The following is an 18,612-nucleotide window of genomic DNA, read 5'->3' as shown; positions in this document are numbered from 1 at the left end:
AATGGTTGCATCGCATTTTTGGCTGAGTATTGGGTGGATTTGGAAAGGGTCATTGCTTTTGCAGGTCTCAATGTGGCGTTGGTTTACCACTGAGAATGGGGATAGGCATTCCTCGATTGAATGGAATCGTATTTCAAACTCTATGGATCTTGACTTGTGACGCGTGCTATGTAAATTTGTGAATTGCACGCCTTGTTCCTACGATGCACCTTGTTGAACGCTGGTGCATACTATCCCAAGCTCAGCTTACTACACGCGAAGAACTTCGAGAGCAGGCAGAGTATGCACGACCTCAGACAATCTATGTATATGCTCTTATGCTCCCTGACTGACCTGCCATGCACATTCAATCGCGTATCGCGGAGCCAGTACATCGACGCGTTGCCTGTGATGATGTTCATTGGTCGATGGCGCGTGCTGCAAGCGAGGTTTGATTCAACGTCGCGCCACCCGTCTGGACATGCGCCTTGCGAAACATCCTCACATCACAGCCTGAGGACGAAATCAAGCATTTCTGAATCCGTTGCATATTGAGAGTTTCCCGGATATGCGTTTCAGAGGCAGCCGGTGAAGTGTTCGTCGTGCTACGCGACATGGAGCTCTGCAGAGGCGGAGGAGGATGGACTGCGGCAAGAGTGAACTGAATATTAGATTGTAAGGCCGTGTCCCCACAAGAGATTTGCCATGCATCTGTTGGAGCAGTATGCCCGCGTAGAGTGAGAAGCAGCGCGTTCCGCTGCCCCGTCCCTAGCAATCGAGGAGGACTTTTCAGCGGCGCTATATGGCTGCAAGGGCGGGAAGGCATGCAAGAGCTAGAATTATCGGTATTGGAATATTCATGACGATGGCCCGAATCGCTCACCTATCCCCCGAGTGCTCGTATATGCTCTCATGAGCTTGGACGTGGCAGGTTGAAAGGCCGGAGAACCCTTCATCATAGAGATCGATATGTGGTATGTACCGCTTGTAGCTCATTGCTCAATGCGTGCCAGCGAATCTGGTGCTGGTCGTCTTGGTCGTGCGCAGCGACACCCTTTGGGAGCTTGCGGGATCATGAAGTCGGACCCCATTGCTATAAACCTGGACCATTCTTTATAGGCTGTTGCAGCGCTTCGGTATCTGCTTTTGAGTTTGGTATTCGCCCTGGGCCTCCAGCCGTGCCTGATTCTCACCCAGGTCATCTCAACTCCAAACCGCCGCCCAAACTCGCCGCCAACTCTACGCTTTACTCTCTTACTAGGGCGGATTTGGCCTTCAGGGAGGCTTCTCTCACCGGCTCCGCGCCTCTCGAAAGCCTCACTAGTCACCTAGCGCGCACCACTGTTGGACCTGGGGGAATATAAGCAAACCATACGAGACCGTCAACTTGCTTCCTCCACCTCGCAACAACTCTCAATTTTCAGTCAGTTACTCGACTGGGAAACAAATGACCACGCCATCAACCCTCCACCACACCAATACGACACCAGCTCTGCATTTTGACGATATTACGAGCAGGATCGACAAGCACACTACTGCAAGCAGTACAGTCCACACCTCTGCAGGCCAGACCTCCGCTCTCAAGACTTTGAGGTATGTATCTTCCACTCACAGCTCCCTCGCATATTCCTGAGCCCGCACCCATTGGCTGCTCGCTAGGTTAACCACCAAAACTTGTGCCCGCTCTGCGACCGCTTCTTTTGGAGGTGAACCTCGGCGTCAATATGGCGCCTATGCGCTCTTGCCCTTCTCGTTTTGACGTCACATGCCCCACCCACACTATATCTTTTGAGCTCGCTCTCCATCACCTTCACTCCACCTTCTCTCCACCTTCTCTCCGCCTTCTCTCCGCCTTCTCTCCGCCTTCTCTCCGCCTTCTCTCCGCCTTCTCTCCACTTCTCTCCACTTCTCTCCGCTTCTCTCCACTACTTTCTTACTACATCAACACTGTGACGCTCCCTTTTGGCACGACTCACATACCTCACCTCGCTGTCGTTCTCGATTGCTCTCTTGCATTTGAGCATATAGGTGTTCAGCTCTCTTTTTCGAGCATCCTTACTGAACACACCCAGGCCAATCTGCGATCTGCCCGCAAACGCATACGACGCCCTCTTCTCAACCCAAGCATTTGAGATCAAGGTACATCACCTGTTGCAGCTTCGGATAGTCGCGCGTCGTGGTTATAGCGGCTACCCGCAGTGCGGAGGCAGTCAAACGGTTTCCGACATGCGCCTTGTGACACCACATCCAATCTTACACACCGCTAACATGTCGCAGAGTTCGCAATGGCCGGCCCAGCGAAGCAGCGCGCGCAGAAGGAGAAGCAGCAGCAGCAGCAGCAGGCTGCTCGCTCTTCTGGCAACTCCTCGGCATCGCGCGACCCAACGCAGCGTTCGATCAACAAGTATGACGGCAACAAGGACCCCCATGGTCACGGCGCTGGCGTCCTCAACTACACAAAGCCCAATGATCTGAAGAACTTGTCCGAGTTCCTCGGCATGTCCGGCTGGTACACAGCTCGCGGAGTAAGTGCAAACGCCCCTGTCTCAGCCCGTATATGCATGCATGCAAGCAAACGATTGCCATGCATCCACACTATGCAAACGTCGAGCTTTCGAACGCCGACCTCGCAAGGTGCTGGATGCATAGCATAGATACGCCTCCTCCTCCCTTTTCCACTTCCGCATTTTGCACACACATCCACTCATTGTTTTCGAAACATTCCATATCTTCATTCGTTCTTACCCCTTCCACATTGTCGTTGTATATTTACCTGTATTTTTGGCATTCCCTCTCTTTCATCATGTCTTCCAGGGTTATCCCCATGTACCAGGACATATACTCCTACCGCCCTCGCCATGCGAACATGGAGTTTAACTCACACGATCCCCAGCTCTCTATCCCTGCTGCGCTTCCTCAGCGACCGAAGAACTTCAACTCTTATGGCAAGGAGACCACGATCACCCTGAATACCTTCAACGTCATCAAGGCGCCCAACACCATTGTCCACCAGTACGACGTCGCCTACTCTGGAGATTCCAAAGATTACACGAAGCGCAAGCTCCTCCAGAAGATCTGGGGTTCCAAGGCCGTCAAGTCCGAGCTGGGCGAGCCTGCCAACCTTTGGGTGTGGGATGGTCACAAGCTTGCTTGGTAAGTGCACCTCGCTCTTATACATCGACTTCCACTGACACGTCACAGGTCTGGCAAGCGTCTTCCTCGTGACGACAACCGCATCACTGTCGACCTCGACGCCGAAGAGGGCAGGGAGACCAAGGCCGGGGCTCGCGGCAACAAGCACACCATCCACCTTCGCTGGACTCGTCAAGTCCACTTCAGCGGTCTTCAAGCCTTCCTGGACGGCCAGGCCTCCTGGTCCACCGAATGCATCGACACGATCAACTTCCTCGACCATGTCATGCGCGAGTACCCATCTCAGCAATACACTCAGATCAAGAAGTCCTTCTTCCAGCGCGGTGAGCAGCGCTTTGATCTTGGTGGAGGTGTTGAAGCTTTCAAGGGCGTCTTCGCCTCTCTTCGCCCTGTCCTCGACAATAAGTTCAACAAGTCCTTGTCTGTCAATGTCGATGTCGCGAACGGCACCTTCTGGCGCTCCCAAGAGCTCACTCGTGTAAGTTGTGACCTGCATCTCCCCATCATTCGAAAGTTTCACTGACATCACTCAGGCTGTGAGCCAAGTTTTCAATTGCAACCCACCCCAGCTCGCCCAGCGCCTCAAGGAAGCCCAGCGTGACTGGAGGAAGTCTATGCTCCGCAAGGACTTCGGCGCCTTCAGAAAGGTCGGAGTAACTGCCACTCACACGACACCTCACGTGCAGTGGACTATCGACGAGATCGTTCCCAAGGATGCCAATCAGGCCACATTCCCTGACCCCGGCGACCGTCGCCCTGGTGTTCTTGATAAGGACCGAAAACAGATCTCCGTCGCCCAGTACTTCAAGAAGAAGTACAACATCAACGTCATTGCAGGCATCCCCGTGGTCAAGATGACCAAGAAGATCCGTGGCTCGCCCGTCTACATGCCAATGGACGTTCTACGCATTGATGCTAATCAGCGTTACAACACAAAGCTGAGCGACATACAGACTTCGAACATGATCAAGTTCGCTGTTACCCTCCCCAAGGAGCGTTGGACTGCAGTTCAGCACGGAGTTCGCCTTCTGAACTGGGCTAACGATCCTTACCTTAAGCACTACGGGCTTCAGGTCAATCTCAAGTGAGTGACTTCTGGCCTTACCATACTGTTTGTTGCTAACATTTCACAGCCCTTCCAAGGTTAAAGCTCGCATTCTGCCCTCTCCGATCGTTCAGTTCGGTGCCGGCTCGAAAGAGGCAACCATCAAGCCACAGGACATGATTGCCGGTCGGTGGCGCCTTGAGTACGTTCATTCCATTTTACCCTTCCATACACAGTCAGCTCATTAAATTGCAGTGGCCGCAAGTTCGCTATGACCAACGGCCAGCGTCACCTCCGCGCCTGGGGTGTCTGCGTCATCCAGCACCCCCGAGCACCCCCACTAGCGGCTGTCGAATCCTTCGTGCAGAAGTTTGTCCAGATCTACGAGAGCCACGGTGGGTTTTTCGATGCGCACCCAAAGCACGGCAAGAAGCCATGGATCGGCCAGGGTAACCTTGCTGATGGGGGTGAACTCGGTAAGTCGCGTCCTTAAGCTTACTTCAATTCATCACTAACATTCCACAGTTGCGAAGGCCTGGAACCAGACCGGAAACCGCTACAATACGATGCCCGGTTTCCTGATGTTCATTGTCAATGACCGCAATGTGGATGTGTACCGCCGCATCAAGAAGTCCTGCGACATCCGCTTCGGTGTTCCATCCCAAGTTCTTCAGGCCAAGCACGTCATGTCAGCGTCTCCTCAGTACATCTCCAACGTCTGCATGAAGGTCAACGCCAAGTTGGGTGGTGCTACCTCCGTTGCGAAGAGCGGTCTTAGTAAGTGCCCCAACCCTGTAATTTTCTCATGTATGCTAACACTTTACCAGTCCCCAAGCTCAACCCCAAGGCCACCTCCACCCCCACCATGGTCGTCGGTGCTGACGTTTCCCACCCTGCTCCCGGTGCTGGATCTGATCAAGCTGCTTCGTTGGCCGCCATAACTGTCTCGGCCGACCCCTTCTTCGCCAAGTACTGGGCTGATGTCCAGACCAACGGCAACCGTGTCGAGATGATTACCTCTTCCAACATCCATGACCACTTCGGCCCCATGGCCAAGAACTGGATGCAGCGTCTCGGACAAGGCAAGGCGCCAGCGCGTGTCCTATATATTAGAGACGGCGTATCAGAGTAGGACATCCCTTAATCTTTTCCTTGGAAATATGCTAACAACCTCCAGGGGTCAATACGCTGCTGTGCTCGAAGAGGAGGTACGAGACATGAAAGCCTTCTTCAGCCAGCTCGGTGGCACGATGCCGAAGTTCACTGTTGTGATTGCCGGCAAGCGCCACCATATTCGCTTCTTCCCCGATGCCGGCAAGGGTGATCGCAACGGCAACCCTTTTCCCGGTACTCTCGTGGAGTCGGGCTGCACACACCCATTCGAATTCGACTTCTACATGTGCTCGCACGTCGCCATCAAGGGTACCGCCCGCCCTATCCACTACCAGTGCATCCTCAACGAGGGCGAGTGGCTTGCCGCCGAGCTCCAGCAGTTCATCTTCGAGCACTCATACCACTATGTCCGCTCCACCACCCCAGTTTCCCTACACCCTGCGGTCTATTATGCCCACTTGGCTGCCGACCGCGCCCGTGCTCACCTTAACGATAGCCCTGTCTCTTCCGGCAAGAAGGAGTCGCACGCTGACCGCACTTCTGACACTGGTAGTTCCAGCCGCAACGTCGAGGTTCCTCCCCTTATGCCTCTGCAGAACGCTCGTGGCCTGAAGGATGTTATGTGGTACGTCTAAGGTGTTGTCGAGGTGTTCAGGTTTGGACGTGGCTCTGAGAAGTCGTGAATGACTCTATGGTCATGCCTGGGTTAATGGTAGGGTTGATTGAATGAAGAGCGATGGTGATGGCCAGGATGATGGCACGGCCAACTTTGCATGTCGAGCGTCGGCGACACATCAGACTTGCTGGCGGAGAGAAAGTTTGGCGGTTCAGGTTATGCTTTTTTTTCTTATGTTCAATCTGCGGTGGTAGCAGCATTGACAGCCTCTAGGATGCTGCACGATACTATCTATAAGTGGAACTTTGGGTCGTTACATAAATCAATCCACCGGTGCAGCCACACTCTTCACTTCCCCTTCGCTTGAAGCTTGCTGACGGATAGTCTTTCGCTGTTGGCATCGGTAAGATTGGATGTGATTGCGAGAAGAGTTTACTAACTTAGAGTCTCCAAGTAACCTTCAATGTCGACGTGTGCCCATGATACACGACAAATATTCGGCAATTTGTCAGGACTCGGCAGTTGATATTGACTACCTTCACGGTCTTGCGATATCATACCGCAACCCTTCGCTGTCATTTCGAGCTCGCAGAAAGCTTCGCATCAACAGTCTGGCCACTATATCACAGTAGCCAGCATTGTTGAGCGAAGGCTTCTTGCCTGAGACAGCATGCCGCAGCTCATGCGAAGGAGATATCTACACATATGGCGATGTATCTTGCATAACCTGGATCTGAAGAGTAAGCAAAAAAGCGTGAACGTAGACGGCATGGGCGAACTCAGAAGTGCGGAGGAAGGAAAAGGTAGTGCATGGGCTGGAGATGCAAGATTGTCAAGCTGATGAAGAATGCGGGCGTTGGGGAAGATGCTGACTTGCTACAAGGCAGAATGCCCAGCGTTACAGGAAGGAGAGCCAAAGTTGGGAGCTCATGTCCAAGTATGGGCGTATCGAATTCTTCGCGGCAAACCAGCGATAGTGGCATACTTCGAAGTCTATCAAACTCACAGCCTGAAGGACAAGTCCCACAACGCCGGCTATTTCCATAGCCAACACCTCGTCAGCGACCCGTCCCTTTGTAGACTTTTCCCTTATCATCTACTCTTCCAACGCACACCCCCGACCCACTTAACCCATCCCTCAACCTCCTGCGCTTTCTCCTCATCCCCGTCCACGCCTCCCTCCCGAATCAAATCCACCGTAAAGTAGTATCTTGCCAGCCCCTCGTTGCTCGCCAACCGATGCACAAAACTATGACACGCCCTGCACAACCACGCCACACTATTCAACACCTCCTCATCATGCCACCCCCTCTTCCTAACCCGCTCATGCGTGCTCTTCGGAATCAAATGATGATACGTAAGCGGCACCCAGTCCCTCTCGCACAATTCACACTCCGAGGTTCGAGTTGTCGCCCAGATTGGAGGCGGCAGTGTGACGGTGTGACAGTATGAGGTGAATACGGGCGTGAGGAGGTTGTGGGCGTCGTGCGTGTCGCTGGGGGAAGGGAGGAGGAAGTAGGATTCTAGGCTGTCGATTGCGTCGGGTGGGACGGTGGAGAGGAGGTGTGTGTATGTTAATGCTGAGAGGGGGGTTGTGTAGGCGTCTTGCAGTGTGGCCGAGTCGCGGAATTTAGGGTATGAGAGGGTGCGCAGGTCTGCGGGGAGCGAGGGGAATATGAGGCTGCTTAGGTACTGCGGGTCGTTAGCTGGGTGTGTGATGAGAGGGCAATGGGTGGGAGCGTACGTCGATGAATTCGCCCAAGTCCTCGGCGTCTGTTGCCGAGGGAGCGCTGATCGAGGTTGTGCTGGGGCTTTCGACCTGTGGTTTGGCGGGTGCGAACATGCCTACTGGCTTGTACTTTGCACTCTTCTTGGCCATTCTTTTCTTCTTGGGCTTCTCTTTCTCGGCTGGCAGGGCCAGTGCCTTCATAACAGGTTCGCTCATGCAATCGCGGAAGGTCTCATAATTGGACTGTTCCTCGGCAGGTATTGGCTCAGCCATGATCTTTGATATGTCGCGAAGTCGTTGTGTGAAGCCACAGGCGCGTAGTGGCGAGCATCGACAGAGGCATGATAATATTTATGTGCTGGAGTGGATGATGACGATGCTCTGAAGTTGGAGATCTGGAGCGGCGCGCCACTGGTGTGGCTGCAACGCTCAAGGGCGCTCATGGCCTTTGATTTCGATTCACGAGATTTTCGCGGCCTTCGAAGTTTCCAGACCATACGCATTGGTCCATTCAGCTTGTGTACGACACAGTCAACTTGTAGGGCGTGCGCAGTACAAGTTCAACGCGTGTCAATAGGGCGGCGTCAGACGCAACACGAGCATTCAAGAGTCCGAATTGGCAAGCCAAGGAAGTAGATGTCTATCGATGTACTTGCTTTGATGATCGTAAGCTTGTAGCTGGCAAAGATCAAGGCAGAACTCTTCATGTGCACATCTACCACTAGCAACCGCAAAAGCAGCGAACCAATCCATCCGCATGCTATGCATAACGCAGTCACCAGACCACACATACGCGCAAGATATGTAGTAGTAAGTGCATGCATGCTCGCAATTGACAGAAACCTCAACAACGGTTTATTTCTTCTTTCCACCCTTGGCCAAGCGGTTGGCCTTGCCCATAGCCTGCTCTCTCCTGCGAGCCTCGCGCGCCATAAGCTCAGCCTTCTCCTTCTCCAGCTCCGCACGCTCCTCAGCCTCAGCCTTCTTGCGCGCAGCCTCGGCCTCACGGCGCTCCTTGACGAGCTTGAGACGCTCGAGATCGGCACGCGCTTGGTCAGTCTTACCCTCTGCGTGTAGCTTGTCATAACGCTCCTTCGCTTGTTGCTTCTCAAGAGCCTCGCGCTCACGACGGGACAGTTGAGAGGTATCCTGCTTGGCCTTGCCCTTGTTGGCAGCTGCTGGGGCTGCCTCGGGGTCGACAGGCGCCTTCGAGGCCTGTTGGCGGGCTTTGGCAGTGTGGTTGGGGTTCGCGGGCATGTTGTCGTCGCTGCTCTCTTCGTCTGACGTGGGCATGTCGCCGACCTCGATCTTGTTCTTCTTCGCTATCGCTGCTTGCTTGCGGGCTTTCGCGGCGTCGCGGCGCTGCTCACGGGTCATCTCCTCCTCCTTTGGCTTGTCTTCGTCGTCCTCGCTGGAATCTTCCTCAGAGGACTCTTCGCTGGATTCATCCTCCACCTTTTCGACGGGCTCCTGTAGGGCTGTTAACTGCGGATCCACGCTACAGTGCAGTCGACTGTACGTACGCCCCACATGCCTGCGACCTCGCCATCTGCGTTGAGCGGCTGCAGGTCTCTTGAAAACTTGTGGCCTCCTCCGCGCTTGACTTTGTTGAACTTGCCACCGCGACCGCGACCGCCTCCACGTGAAGACATGGTGTTGTTGTGTGTGAGTGTGTAAAAGGTTATGTGCCTTAACGTGTGTTCACTCGTGCTCGTGGGTGAGGTCGAGTGTGCGTGGATGTTGTGAATGCACCGGCGATCGTGTCTCGTGTGCTTGGTTCAGTGTCGTACCTTGTTGTACGTGAAGAAGTGGTGCGTTGGTGGTTAGGTTCTGGTAGTCGAGAGATTTTGTAGAAGAGCAAAACTTCAAAAAGAGGATCGTCAGTTTTCTGTGCCCAGGTTCAAGGGATCAGAATCAAACACCTACTCTTTGTCGAATCAAACAACCCGGCTTACACTCTGTATCAGGAGTCACTGAACCCTTCAGACAAAAGTCCCGCCCCACCATTTCAGCCCCACCATTATCTCACTCTCGCAAATGCGCCATCCCCAATTCGCTGCTCAAAGCGCCTAACCGCATCGTACTAGCTCCGTTTAGTCATCGCAAATCTCATTTTTCCCTATCGTGCGCGCGCCTCTTGAAACCTTTTGTTTCTTCACATAAACTGAATGCCTTCGTATTCACTCTGCTCTTCGTTCAAATGAGGATGATGGAGGGGAAAACGGAGGTTAGAGCATATTGCGTCTGCTTACCCCCTTCTCTTCGTGGTTTTTGACCTGGTGGAGCGAAGGTAAATAAATTGGACGGTACATACCTTTGTCCCCTGTGATCTGTCTTGTATGTGGTTGAAGGATGGTGCTTGCGCCAGAATGGAGCGCCTTGCAGAATTTAGTCGCTTGTTCATGTTGCATATGCATAGCGTTCTTGATATTCTGCGCGGGTCTTTGTTGCGGTCTTGGGTTTGAGGCTGGCCAAGCACCATCGTCAGTCAGCGCCAGCGCCAGTTGGTCTTACACATTCCAGCTTCCAACACGGCTTGCTATATTTGGCAACCAGGCGACCATATTGCCTCATTGGGCCGACTGTATGTATTTGTACGCTTGTTGTTGTCCTTACGTCGTAAGAGGCGGTCTGCGTGCCGTGCTATTCTAGGTGTTGCGCCGGTGAGCTGGCTCTCCATGTGAGTAGGTACTTGCCTTTCTATGATCTAAGAACTTTATGCACTTCCTATAGAACTTACTTCTTCTTGTTCTGGATCCTACTGTCTGTCTGTCTGTCTCTTCGTCTGCCTATCTACATGTCAGCGAAAGTCTCTACCTCGCGGTTTCTAGACCTTCCAACCTCGATACGAGAAAAGATATACGCCTACCTCCTCCTACCACACCCAGAAGAGGACGTCACAACGATTAACTACACACTAAACTGGCTGTACTTGGACAAACCCAGCAACACCACGTTCGCCGGCTCAACGCAAATCGACCTCTGCTCATGCCCACGAGAAGACATCCATTACGATGATAGTCCCCATGACTCTCACATCTACACACGCTACAAGTGCATTGGCCCAGACATCCACTTCACCTCCCCGCGCAACGGACTATGGGTCTTGCAAACCGCACACGGCCAGTTCAACATCCTCCGCCCTGCCTCAGCAGACGAACTCAAACTCCGCCCCACATCAGCAATCCTTCAAGTCTCGAAGCAGATCTACAGCGAAGCACTCCCCTTTCTGTACCGCGACAGGGACTTCTTCTTCCTCACCGGCCCGTGTCCAAGAGGTAGATATCAGGCGTATGCTACATTACAGTGGCTCGGGCGATTGAGTGAGAGAGCTCGCGCGAATGTGGAGATTTTGACTCTGCTGGTGCAGACGTATGAAGAGGATTGTAATGTAGCTGATGTTGAGGGGGCGTATGTAGAGCTGGCTGAGTATATAGTAGATAGCTTGCCAGGCTTCAAGTGGCTGTGTATAGATGTGTGGGATGAGAAGGTGTATGGGGCAGCTAGTGTGTTTTCAACATTGTTCGAGGAAGAGAGGATGGGCGTTGTGGCGCGGAAGCGATGGCAGGGTTTTGAGGCTGAAGTGTTTGTTTCTAAGGAGAGCTTCTTGGGTAGTTTTGAAGAGGAAGAAGAGTAGGCTTTGATTTAAGTTACAAGGGTACAACCCATCCCGACGGATCTTCTTAGCACGTTATCTGATCCATGGCCAGGTCCCTTTCTTTATCCGATAAGCGTTCCACGAGCTTGGCGAAGCCGATCACGGTCGATCTTCATCCCAGCAGATCCACATCCTCACCCTTGAAAGTCTTCTTGGTCTCCAGAGCAGGTGCGCCCTTGCATATGCGCCAGCCCATCTCATCCTCTGTCACTGGGTAGACCAAGGGCAGGCCGTGAGCAAACCCGCATCATCGACTCTGCCAAGTCCAAGAAGAAGCCCTTGGGGTAATATCCTTCTCGCAAAGCGCTACCTAGATCGATTGGGATAAGGTGACCATAGTGCATGAAGCCGTCCACTAATGCTTTTCTACCGGCGCAGCGCTTCTTGGTCCGTTTGTAGATGGTTCTGACTGCAGCGGCCTGGGAGGTACTTGCTGCTTCGTGTGTGCACTTGGAGATGATTGCTGCGACTGCCGAGTTCTTCGTTTGGATGTCTTCGAGTCTGTTGGCAAGGACGTAGAGGTCGGCGAGCATCCGATATGCGTTGTCGCACAGGTATGGGGCCAGGCAGTCGGTCCAGGTACCATCGTCGTCCACTCGCTCTTGTTCGTTGCGATTTCCGTTTCAATCTGGTGAAGAAGCTGCATGGCTCGGAATCTGGCCGGTGTATATGAGATGTTGGTAAATCGAGAAGGCGATTGTGTTCTCTTTGGGGAAGCAAAAGGTGTCCTGCTCTTTGTTGTAGTGCTTCCAATCCCAGTTGCAACGCTAGCCGTCCCACAAAACGAACTTTTGTCGCTGTTTGGGGTTCATGTCCAGCTGCGCGGTGATACGTTCATGCCAGTCTTCGAAGGGCTCTGGCTTGTCCACGCAATCTTCCGGCTCCTCGCCACAACCTGTGTTTTCTTCATCGAGATCCTGCTAGGCTTTTGCACGATGTGCCCGCTCTTCATCCTCTTGACGCCACCTCTCCTGTCCATGGTGCCTTCTCTCCTCCTCGTGGCTGTCGTAATCTTCCATGTAAGTCTCCCACTCAGCCCTTGTGCGGCGCCATAGCAAGGTCTCCTTGAATACGTTAGAGCTCGCGACGAGGAACAACTCGTATATGGCAAACTCCTTCGCCACTTCATCTTTGCCGCCTATGATCTTCACCATACTCGTCGAGAACCTCTTGCGTGTTAGAAGGGAATCAAAACTGGAGCTGGGCGACTTACGGCAGTGCTTTGTCGTCTGTCGTGTGCGGTGCTGCGAGTTGCGGCCTCGGCATGATAGGCTCTCCGCAGCTTAGAGCGGGGAGGCTCGTTGTGAGATGCAGTGGAGCTGGGTGTAAAGAAGGTGTTTTGATCTCAACAAATGGGGAGGGACATAGCGGTGTGGAAGCGGCATCTCACTGCGCGTGTGTCCCAAAAGGGTTCGGTAAGGGCATAAATCTGACACAGTGTTACGTAGTCGGTGCCTGTAGTCTGCGTTACACTTCCGTATTTGTATGCTTCAAGTCAAGTAGCTCGCTATACAAGACTTGCAAATGCAACGCGAACACCTTCGGATATTGCTCGTAGAGATTGATAACTCGGGCGTCGCCTTGTTGCCAGCATTGCTTCAGTCCAGTCTTGCAGAATTCGGAGCATTAGGTGATTAGAGTGGCAGGGACGATGAAGTCTGTGGTCAAGCCTTTGTTATGGATTAACAATCGAGATCCTAGTGAAGCTACGTAATATCAGCAACATATCTGGTAGTTGGAATGGCACATACTCCGTATCTTCAGTGCTAAAGCCTCGTTGTGGTGGAGCAGGGTTCATCTTTAGTGGCTGAGCAGGATCAGTAGTGCCTAAACGATGCACCTCAGCGGACTGACATGTTTGATGCTGCACGGATGAAATTTTGGAAGCGATGGAAGTGATATGTATCTAGCTTATCTGTGAGTGCCCCTGTTTGCGACCTCCTTGCGAACATGTTGAGCATCTCTTCGGTGACTGTACAAGCGTGACGCCGAGTATCAATGTTTGGTATGAACTTAATTTACATCAACGTTTCTCTGTTATCTGCCCCATTAGAGATATAAAACAGTGACTCTATCGTGGCGATCAACCTACTAAATACCCTAAAACTCTAGCCTAGATCAATGACGCCTCAATCTCTTCGTCCTTCTTGTCGAGCGCCTTGACCTTGTTGAAGAAAGGAGTAATGTCTGTGACATTGAGGATTGCTGCACCTGTTGGTTGATCACGAGCTTTTCCCATGCCGATGACCACATCGTATAGGTATTCGGGGTGATAATCTACGCAGGCCGTATCTTTCCTCCAGCCAGAGTTCTAGTAGTTGACAGCAAGGTTCGTCAGGAACTCCCTCATAGGATCCAAGGCCACAGTATGGTTGTAAATGTGCTTGACTATCCTGGTGCCTGGATAGTAGCATGACCTATCCACGCGCTGTTTGAGAGTTGATTCGAACATGGCGGAAAGGATCGAGCACTTGGAGTTAGTGTCTTGAAACTTTATGGAAAGGACATAGAGCTTCGCGAGCATCGCAACCTCTTTGTTGATAGAGGTCAACATTGCGTGTTTGAAGTCTTCCTTGGCTTTGGTTTTCGCCTCAGTGCTGGCGAAGGTACTGGGCATCATTGGATCCTCGCTAACAGGAAGTACATCATTGTACAAGAGCTGAATGTAGTTTGCGAACACTTTTGGTTCAACTTCCGATAGTTTGACGACTCCCTTGTCCTCCTCAGCTGGATCGCAGCTGTCTTTGGTGGTCGCCGATAGCTTCGAGATTTGTTCGGCGTTGTCCATCTCAAAATCATCATTGGAGCCGACAATTGTACTTCCGCAGTCAACCCATGCCGACTCGTCTTTGTCAGCGTCTGGAGACGGCAAGATTTTGTCGGCATTGTTTTCGTTGCGGTCATCAGATGGCTTGGGGTCCTTCAAAGCTTTTGCGAAGAAGCGGGAGCGTGAGATGATAAGGTCCTCGTGCACAAAAAATGTTTGAGCATAACCAGTGTTGCCCTCGTTATTGTCGCTCTCACGACCGACTATGATTTTGACTATTGGACTGGACAGGTAGCTATCATGTGTTAAATCCTAGATTATGAGGAGCTAAGTTCGACATACCTAAGAAACGTGCTCTTATTTGCAAGTACCTTGCTCACGATTGTAGACTCTAGAAGGAGTCAGTGTATTATTGTTTTGCGGGTGTCAAGGAAGTTGAAGATTTGAAGGCAGATTTTATATCAGCGTAGGTTAAAAGAAACCCCTGTGTGTAGCGAACCCTGACCCATGGGTGCTACCAATATCATGAACATTGGGTACTCCTCAAATATCGGTGTTGAGAAGAGACCAAACGAGTGGTCCTGACCTTGTCTTTTGAATCGTCGCTCCCCCAATCACAACCGACGCTTCTTGCTTACGTTGCGACCCGACGTTCTCTCTCAAAGGGAGTCGTCTGAATAGTCATTCCAACATGTAGTGAAGGCTTCGATAGCGTGAAAAAGCTCCTCTAGAGATACTCCCTGTGCCTTGCGCGTGACAATAATCTTGGCCTTGGTGGAGGGTCAATCCGCTCACAGCCCAGCTTCTCGCAGTGCTGCTTCCTCATCTGAATCAATCTCTGCCTCAGGGTCAGCGGCCTTTCCGCTGGCATTGTCCTCTGCGACTGCATATGTGTCCTGCGGCGGTGCTTCGTTCTCCTTGGTATTCGCGCTGTCCTTTGACTCGGCCTTGTCTTTCGGATCCGTTGGCTGACCAGTCTTGCTGGGCTCGACAATGTCTTCCGGATCCACGTTTAGGTCCCAGTCGATGCCGCCGTCCTTGCCGTAACGCTGCACCAACCACTCGTTCGCTTTGGTAAAGTGGTGACAGTCGAACTGCAACAATGTTAGCACACATGTGCATGGTTGTCTGAGTCTGCAAACTTACGAATCCCCTCATTGCACTCAGCGGGCTGGGATGCACACTCTTCAAGATCAAGTGCTTGTCCACTGGTATGCCAACAGTCCTCTTCTGTGCCGGCGAGCCCCATGCCATGAAAACCACACCATTGTTGCGCACCTTCACAACCGTATCGATGACCTTCTGCGTCAGCAGCTCCCAGCCCTTGCCTTGATGTGAGTTGGCCTCCCCTCTACGCACAGTCAAGCATGTGTTCAATAGCAAGACTCCTCGATCCGCCCATGGTGTCAACAGACCGCCCTTCTTTGGTGGTGGCTGGTAGTCAGGATAGTCTTTCTTGAGCGCCTTGTAGATGTTCTGGAGGGATGGAGGCGCGGGTGTGGGAGGGCGGACGGAGAAAGAGAGGCCATGGGCCTGATTGGGACCGTGGTAGGGGTCTTGCCCTGTGATGACGACTTTAACGGTGTTGAGCGGAGTATGTCTTGACCTATCCACCACTGTGAACTTCCACACGTTTAATTGAAGATAAACAAGGCAGCCTACCAGGAGTACACATCCTTCATGGGTGGAAAGACTGTTTTCCCACTACTGAGCTCCCTTTTCAAGAACCTCTTCAGCTCCAGGAATTGTGGGTTGACAAGCACATCTTTGAGATGTGGCAGCCAGCTCTCATGAAGCGTGTCAAGCTCCAATTGTAGCAGCTCCTTCTGCTCTTCTGTAAGCTTCGAGACCCACGCGTCTCTATCGAACTTTGCAGCAGCAGCAGAGGAAGCTTTAGCGTTTGGTGAAGGTTTTGGCGCGCCAAAGAAGGCTGTGATGCTGCCATTTGGCTTGGGCTTCTTTGTCGCGTCGGTCGCGGCCTCAGCAGCTTTGCGCTTGAGGCTCATTTCAGCGATTGTGTATGTGAAACGAGATGAAATGGAGTTTGAGTCAATTGGATAATCTCTGTGTTAGACACGCGGAGATTGGAACGATATGTTGAGAAATGTTGCCTGGGGTTGAGTTGCACAGCATTGAAGAGCAAAGCGCGCGAAGTGATGTTAAGATCGCTGCACGCTCTGTGATTGGCTGTTTCTCGACCCAACCGCACGTGTGAGCGCGTTTCGCGTGGCGCGTAGCAAGCGTTGCCAAGAATGATGTCACGGCCTCCTGACTCTCCTGACGAGAGAACAAACAACAGCAGGGATGCGAGCAGGCTGCGACAGGCCTGGCATCGCGATGCCCCTCCAAAATTTTCAGACACATCGAATCAGAGGTGAAATTAGGTAAGATGTGCGTCGCTTGTATTTCTAAGCCCTTGTTTGCCTACGGATGCTTGTTATTGCTAGGCAGCATCACGTCAGAGTTTGTGGAGAAGGAGAGGTAAACATGGGGTATATCATAGTATCGTTCCTCTCACCTGGAGTATCTTTACATCAGTCTTCTCCGTCTATTTGATCAAGTCTTCTTATACACAACTTCGACCATAATCAACCTTCAACGACATCAACCAAAATGGCATCCAGCAACCCAGCCAACTTTGCCAACCTTCCCAAGGATGAGCTCAAGGAGATCGCAGCCAAGGGCGGCCACGCTTCTCATGGCGCTCACCACGAGTCTACCAACACCCAGCGCCCAGACCGTAACCCAGACGGCACCTTCACCAAGGGCTCTGAGCTCGCAAAGGAGCTAGGTGCACAGGGAGGCCATGCTGCTCACCACCACCAAGATACCACCAGCGGTGCTAGCAACGACAGCGGTGTAAGTGTCACTTTTTCAACCACATTCTTCGGGTGACTGACAACCTCCAGCGCAACCCCGATGGCACCTTCAAGGCCGGAAGCCAGCTTGCTCATGACCTCGGTGTCAAGGGCGGCCATGCGTCTCACGAGCGCGGTCACCAGGGTCAGAGTGGAAGTGCTGAAGACAACGGTCGTAACCCCGACGGTACCTTCAAGGCCGGCAGCCAGCTCGCACACGACTTGGGTGTGCAGGGTGGACATGCTACGCACTCTCACCAGCAGTAAGCCACGAGCAGCGCTGGACTAGATCTAGCAAGCAGGGCTTTGCCGATGGACAAGAGATAGTAACGACATAACGATTCAATGAAGAATATAACGGGGTGCAGCCTGATTTGCGCTGTCATCTCAAAATCTTTGACCCAAAATGAAACATTGTTGATTTGTATCATAGTGTACGTTGTGCAATCACTATTCCACATATATCCATAGGACGTTGAGAACAAGTTCTCTTGCTCTATCCACCATCTGTCAAAGTGCAGTTTTAAGGCTTATGTCTTGCTGTACATGTTTTCAGTGTTCACAATCTTGATCCCCACCTCTGTAGGTTACGATTAACTTAGCTATTCTATACAATAAAGGAAGCATAAACAACTAGGCCAGTGGTAGTAAGAGGACTCGGCTTTCTCAAGTGGCTGCCTAAAGTGGGACAAACTTCAGGGATGCTCACACAATCGTTATGGAGCGCTCTTCAAAACGCAGCTCTTTACTAAATGCCTCAAGCGTCTCTTTTATCTCTAGAACACCCACTCGGGAGAATGCAGCTCCCTCCGGTTCAACAACCAAAAAGTACACTGCGCCGCTAGTTTTTTGACCCCAGACCTTAGGACATGTTCCGATCAAGACCAACCGGAATCGATTTACATCGAAAAACTCAGATAGCTTTGTAGAGGTATCAGGGCCTTTGTATATGTAAAGCTTTCCTTTGGACCCGGGGAAATAGCGAAGCGGCTGTCGCTTCCCGCGCCGGCTTTTGAAGGAGGGAAGAGATGGATCCCAATTTGGATGCATTCCGGGTGGGTTCAGCGTGCTAGTAATGCGACACACTGGCTTGTTGGTGGTAAAGGAGATCGCGAAAGACTCTGGACAAAGGAGGCGAGCAGTAATGGTCAGAGCACGTGGAACCCTCTGCCTCGCCTCATTTGGGTTGATAAAAAGCGCGTAGGGGTCACAATGGAAATCATTTTCCATGATGACCTGGGTGATCTTTGCGTGAGGTTCGAATTTTTCGTATCGCAAATCACGGTCCAGGACGGGGCTAATGATGAAATTGACCTCTCCTTTCCACCCTGCCCATGACCATGATGGTAAATTATACCTTCGAGTAGGGTGTGGTAGTAGGAACTTCTCTCGTGGCGGAAAAGTTTTCTGATGTACCCAAAGCAAGCTGACCAGGAAAGATCTGTGGGTTTCCTCCACAGATTCAACGTCAAACAGAAAGGGTACTCCAGCGAGTTGATACACTGCTACCTTATCCCCTTCTAGATACCTCATAACGCCCGCAGCCGCTCTCAAAGAGTCCTCTTCGCAGCTCATATTTCTTGCAGTGTATTGTCGAAGCAGCTCATAACATCTCATTAAGAACTTATATCGAGCTTTGATGTAAGAGCTGGGACAGGAGAGCCTGCCTAGGAAGAGACCAGAGTTGAGCTGAG

General features: G+C 52.1%; 7 protein-coding genes across 7 annotated transcripts; 3 read left to right on the top strand and 4 right to left on the bottom strand.

The window, feature by feature from the left end:
* Window positions 1–2,264: 2,264 nt before the first annotated feature.
* Window positions 2,265–5,925, top strand: BU25DRAFT_388049 (Piwi-domain-containing protein; the record flags this gene model as incomplete). Its single annotated transcript, XM_033704456.1, has 10 exons — window positions 2,265–2,522; window positions 2,629–2,688; window positions 2,813–3,132; window positions 3,181–3,610; window positions 3,666–4,216; window positions 4,266–4,379; window positions 4,433–4,653; window positions 4,703–4,954; window positions 5,005–5,305; window positions 5,355–5,925. The coding sequence occupies 10 exons, from the start codon at window positions 2,265–2,267 to the stop codon at window positions 5,923–5,925; spliced, it is 3,078 nt and encodes a 1,025-aa protein (XP_033564147.1).
* Window positions 5,926–6,603: 678 nt separating this feature from the next.
* On the bottom strand, window positions 6,604–7,908 carry BU25DRAFT_419609 (uncharacterized protein; the record flags this gene model as incomplete). The annotated part of the gene is made up of 4 exons (XM_033707948.1): window positions 6,604–6,633; window positions 6,913–6,987; window positions 7,020–7,598; window positions 7,651–7,908. 4 exons carry the CDS (start codon window positions 7,906–7,908, stop codon window positions 6,604–6,606), a joined length of 942 nt encoding a protein of 313 aa, XP_033564146.1.
* Window positions 7,909–8,343: 435 nt separating this feature from the next.
* On the bottom strand, window positions 8,344–9,609 carry BU25DRAFT_408551 (uncharacterized protein). Its single transcript, XM_033705845.1, has 3 exons — window positions 9,562–9,609; window positions 9,159–9,498; window positions 8,344–9,105 (listed from the first exon to the last, which is right to left on the bottom strand). The coding sequence occupies exons 2-3, from the start codon at window positions 9,285–9,287 to the stop codon at window positions 8,491–8,493; spliced, it is 744 nt and encodes a 247-aa protein (XP_033564145.1). The 5' UTR covers window positions 9,288–9,498; window positions 9,562–9,609; the 3' UTR covers window positions 8,344–8,490.
* A 759-nt stretch (window positions 9,610–10,368) lies between these two features.
* BU25DRAFT_446801 (uncharacterized protein) lies at window positions 10,369–11,721 on the top strand. Its single transcript, XM_033709507.1, has 2 exons — window positions 10,369–11,293; window positions 11,346–11,721. Exon 1 carries the CDS (start codon window positions 10,433–10,435, stop codon window positions 11,270–11,272), a length of 840 nt encoding a protein of 279 aa, XP_033564144.1. The 5' UTR covers window positions 10,369–10,432; the 3' UTR covers window positions 11,273–11,293; window positions 11,346–11,721.
* A 1,658-nt stretch (window positions 11,722–13,379) lies between these two features.
* Window positions 13,380–13,968, bottom strand: BU25DRAFT_408550 (uncharacterized protein). The gene has a single exon (XM_033705844.1). The coding sequence runs from the start codon at window positions 13,908–13,910 to the stop codon at window positions 13,605–13,607; it is 306 nt and encodes a 101-aa protein (XP_033564143.1). The 5' UTR covers window positions 13,911–13,968; the 3' UTR covers window positions 13,380–13,604.
* A 494-nt stretch (window positions 13,969–14,462) lies between these two features.
* On the bottom strand, window positions 14,463–16,182 carry BU25DRAFT_408549 (uracil-DNA glycosylase). The gene is made up of 3 exons (XM_033705843.1): window positions 15,723–16,182; window positions 15,207–15,666; window positions 14,463–15,154 (listed from the first exon to the last, which is right to left on the bottom strand). Exons 1-3 carry the CDS (start codon window positions 16,064–16,066, stop codon window positions 14,852–14,854), a joined length of 1,107 nt encoding a protein of 368 aa, XP_033564142.1. The 5' UTR covers window positions 16,067–16,182; the 3' UTR covers window positions 14,463–14,851.
* A 374-nt stretch (window positions 16,183–16,556) lies between these two features.
* BU25DRAFT_261949 (uncharacterized protein) lies at window positions 16,557–17,404 on the top strand. Its single transcript, XM_033701740.1, has 2 exons — window positions 16,557–16,919; window positions 16,970–17,404. The coding sequence occupies exons 1-2, from the start codon at window positions 16,674–16,676 to the stop codon at window positions 17,183–17,185; spliced, it is 462 nt and encodes a 153-aa protein (XP_033564141.1). The 5' UTR covers window positions 16,557–16,673; the 3' UTR covers window positions 17,186–17,404.
* Window positions 17,405–18,612: the final 1,208 nt, after the last annotated feature.

Source organism: Macroventuria anomochaeta (assembly GCF_010093625.1).
Source record: "Macroventuria anomochaeta strain CBS 525.71 unplaced genomic scaffold BU25scaffold_8, whole genome shotgun sequence".
NCBI classification, from domain to species: Eukaryota; Fungi; Ascomycota; class Dothideomycetes; order Pleosporales; family Didymellaceae; genus Macroventuria; species Macroventuria anomochaeta.
The sequence above is the reverse complement of the archived record's forward strand: the minus strand, read 5'-3'. Positions and strand labels throughout refer to the sequence as shown.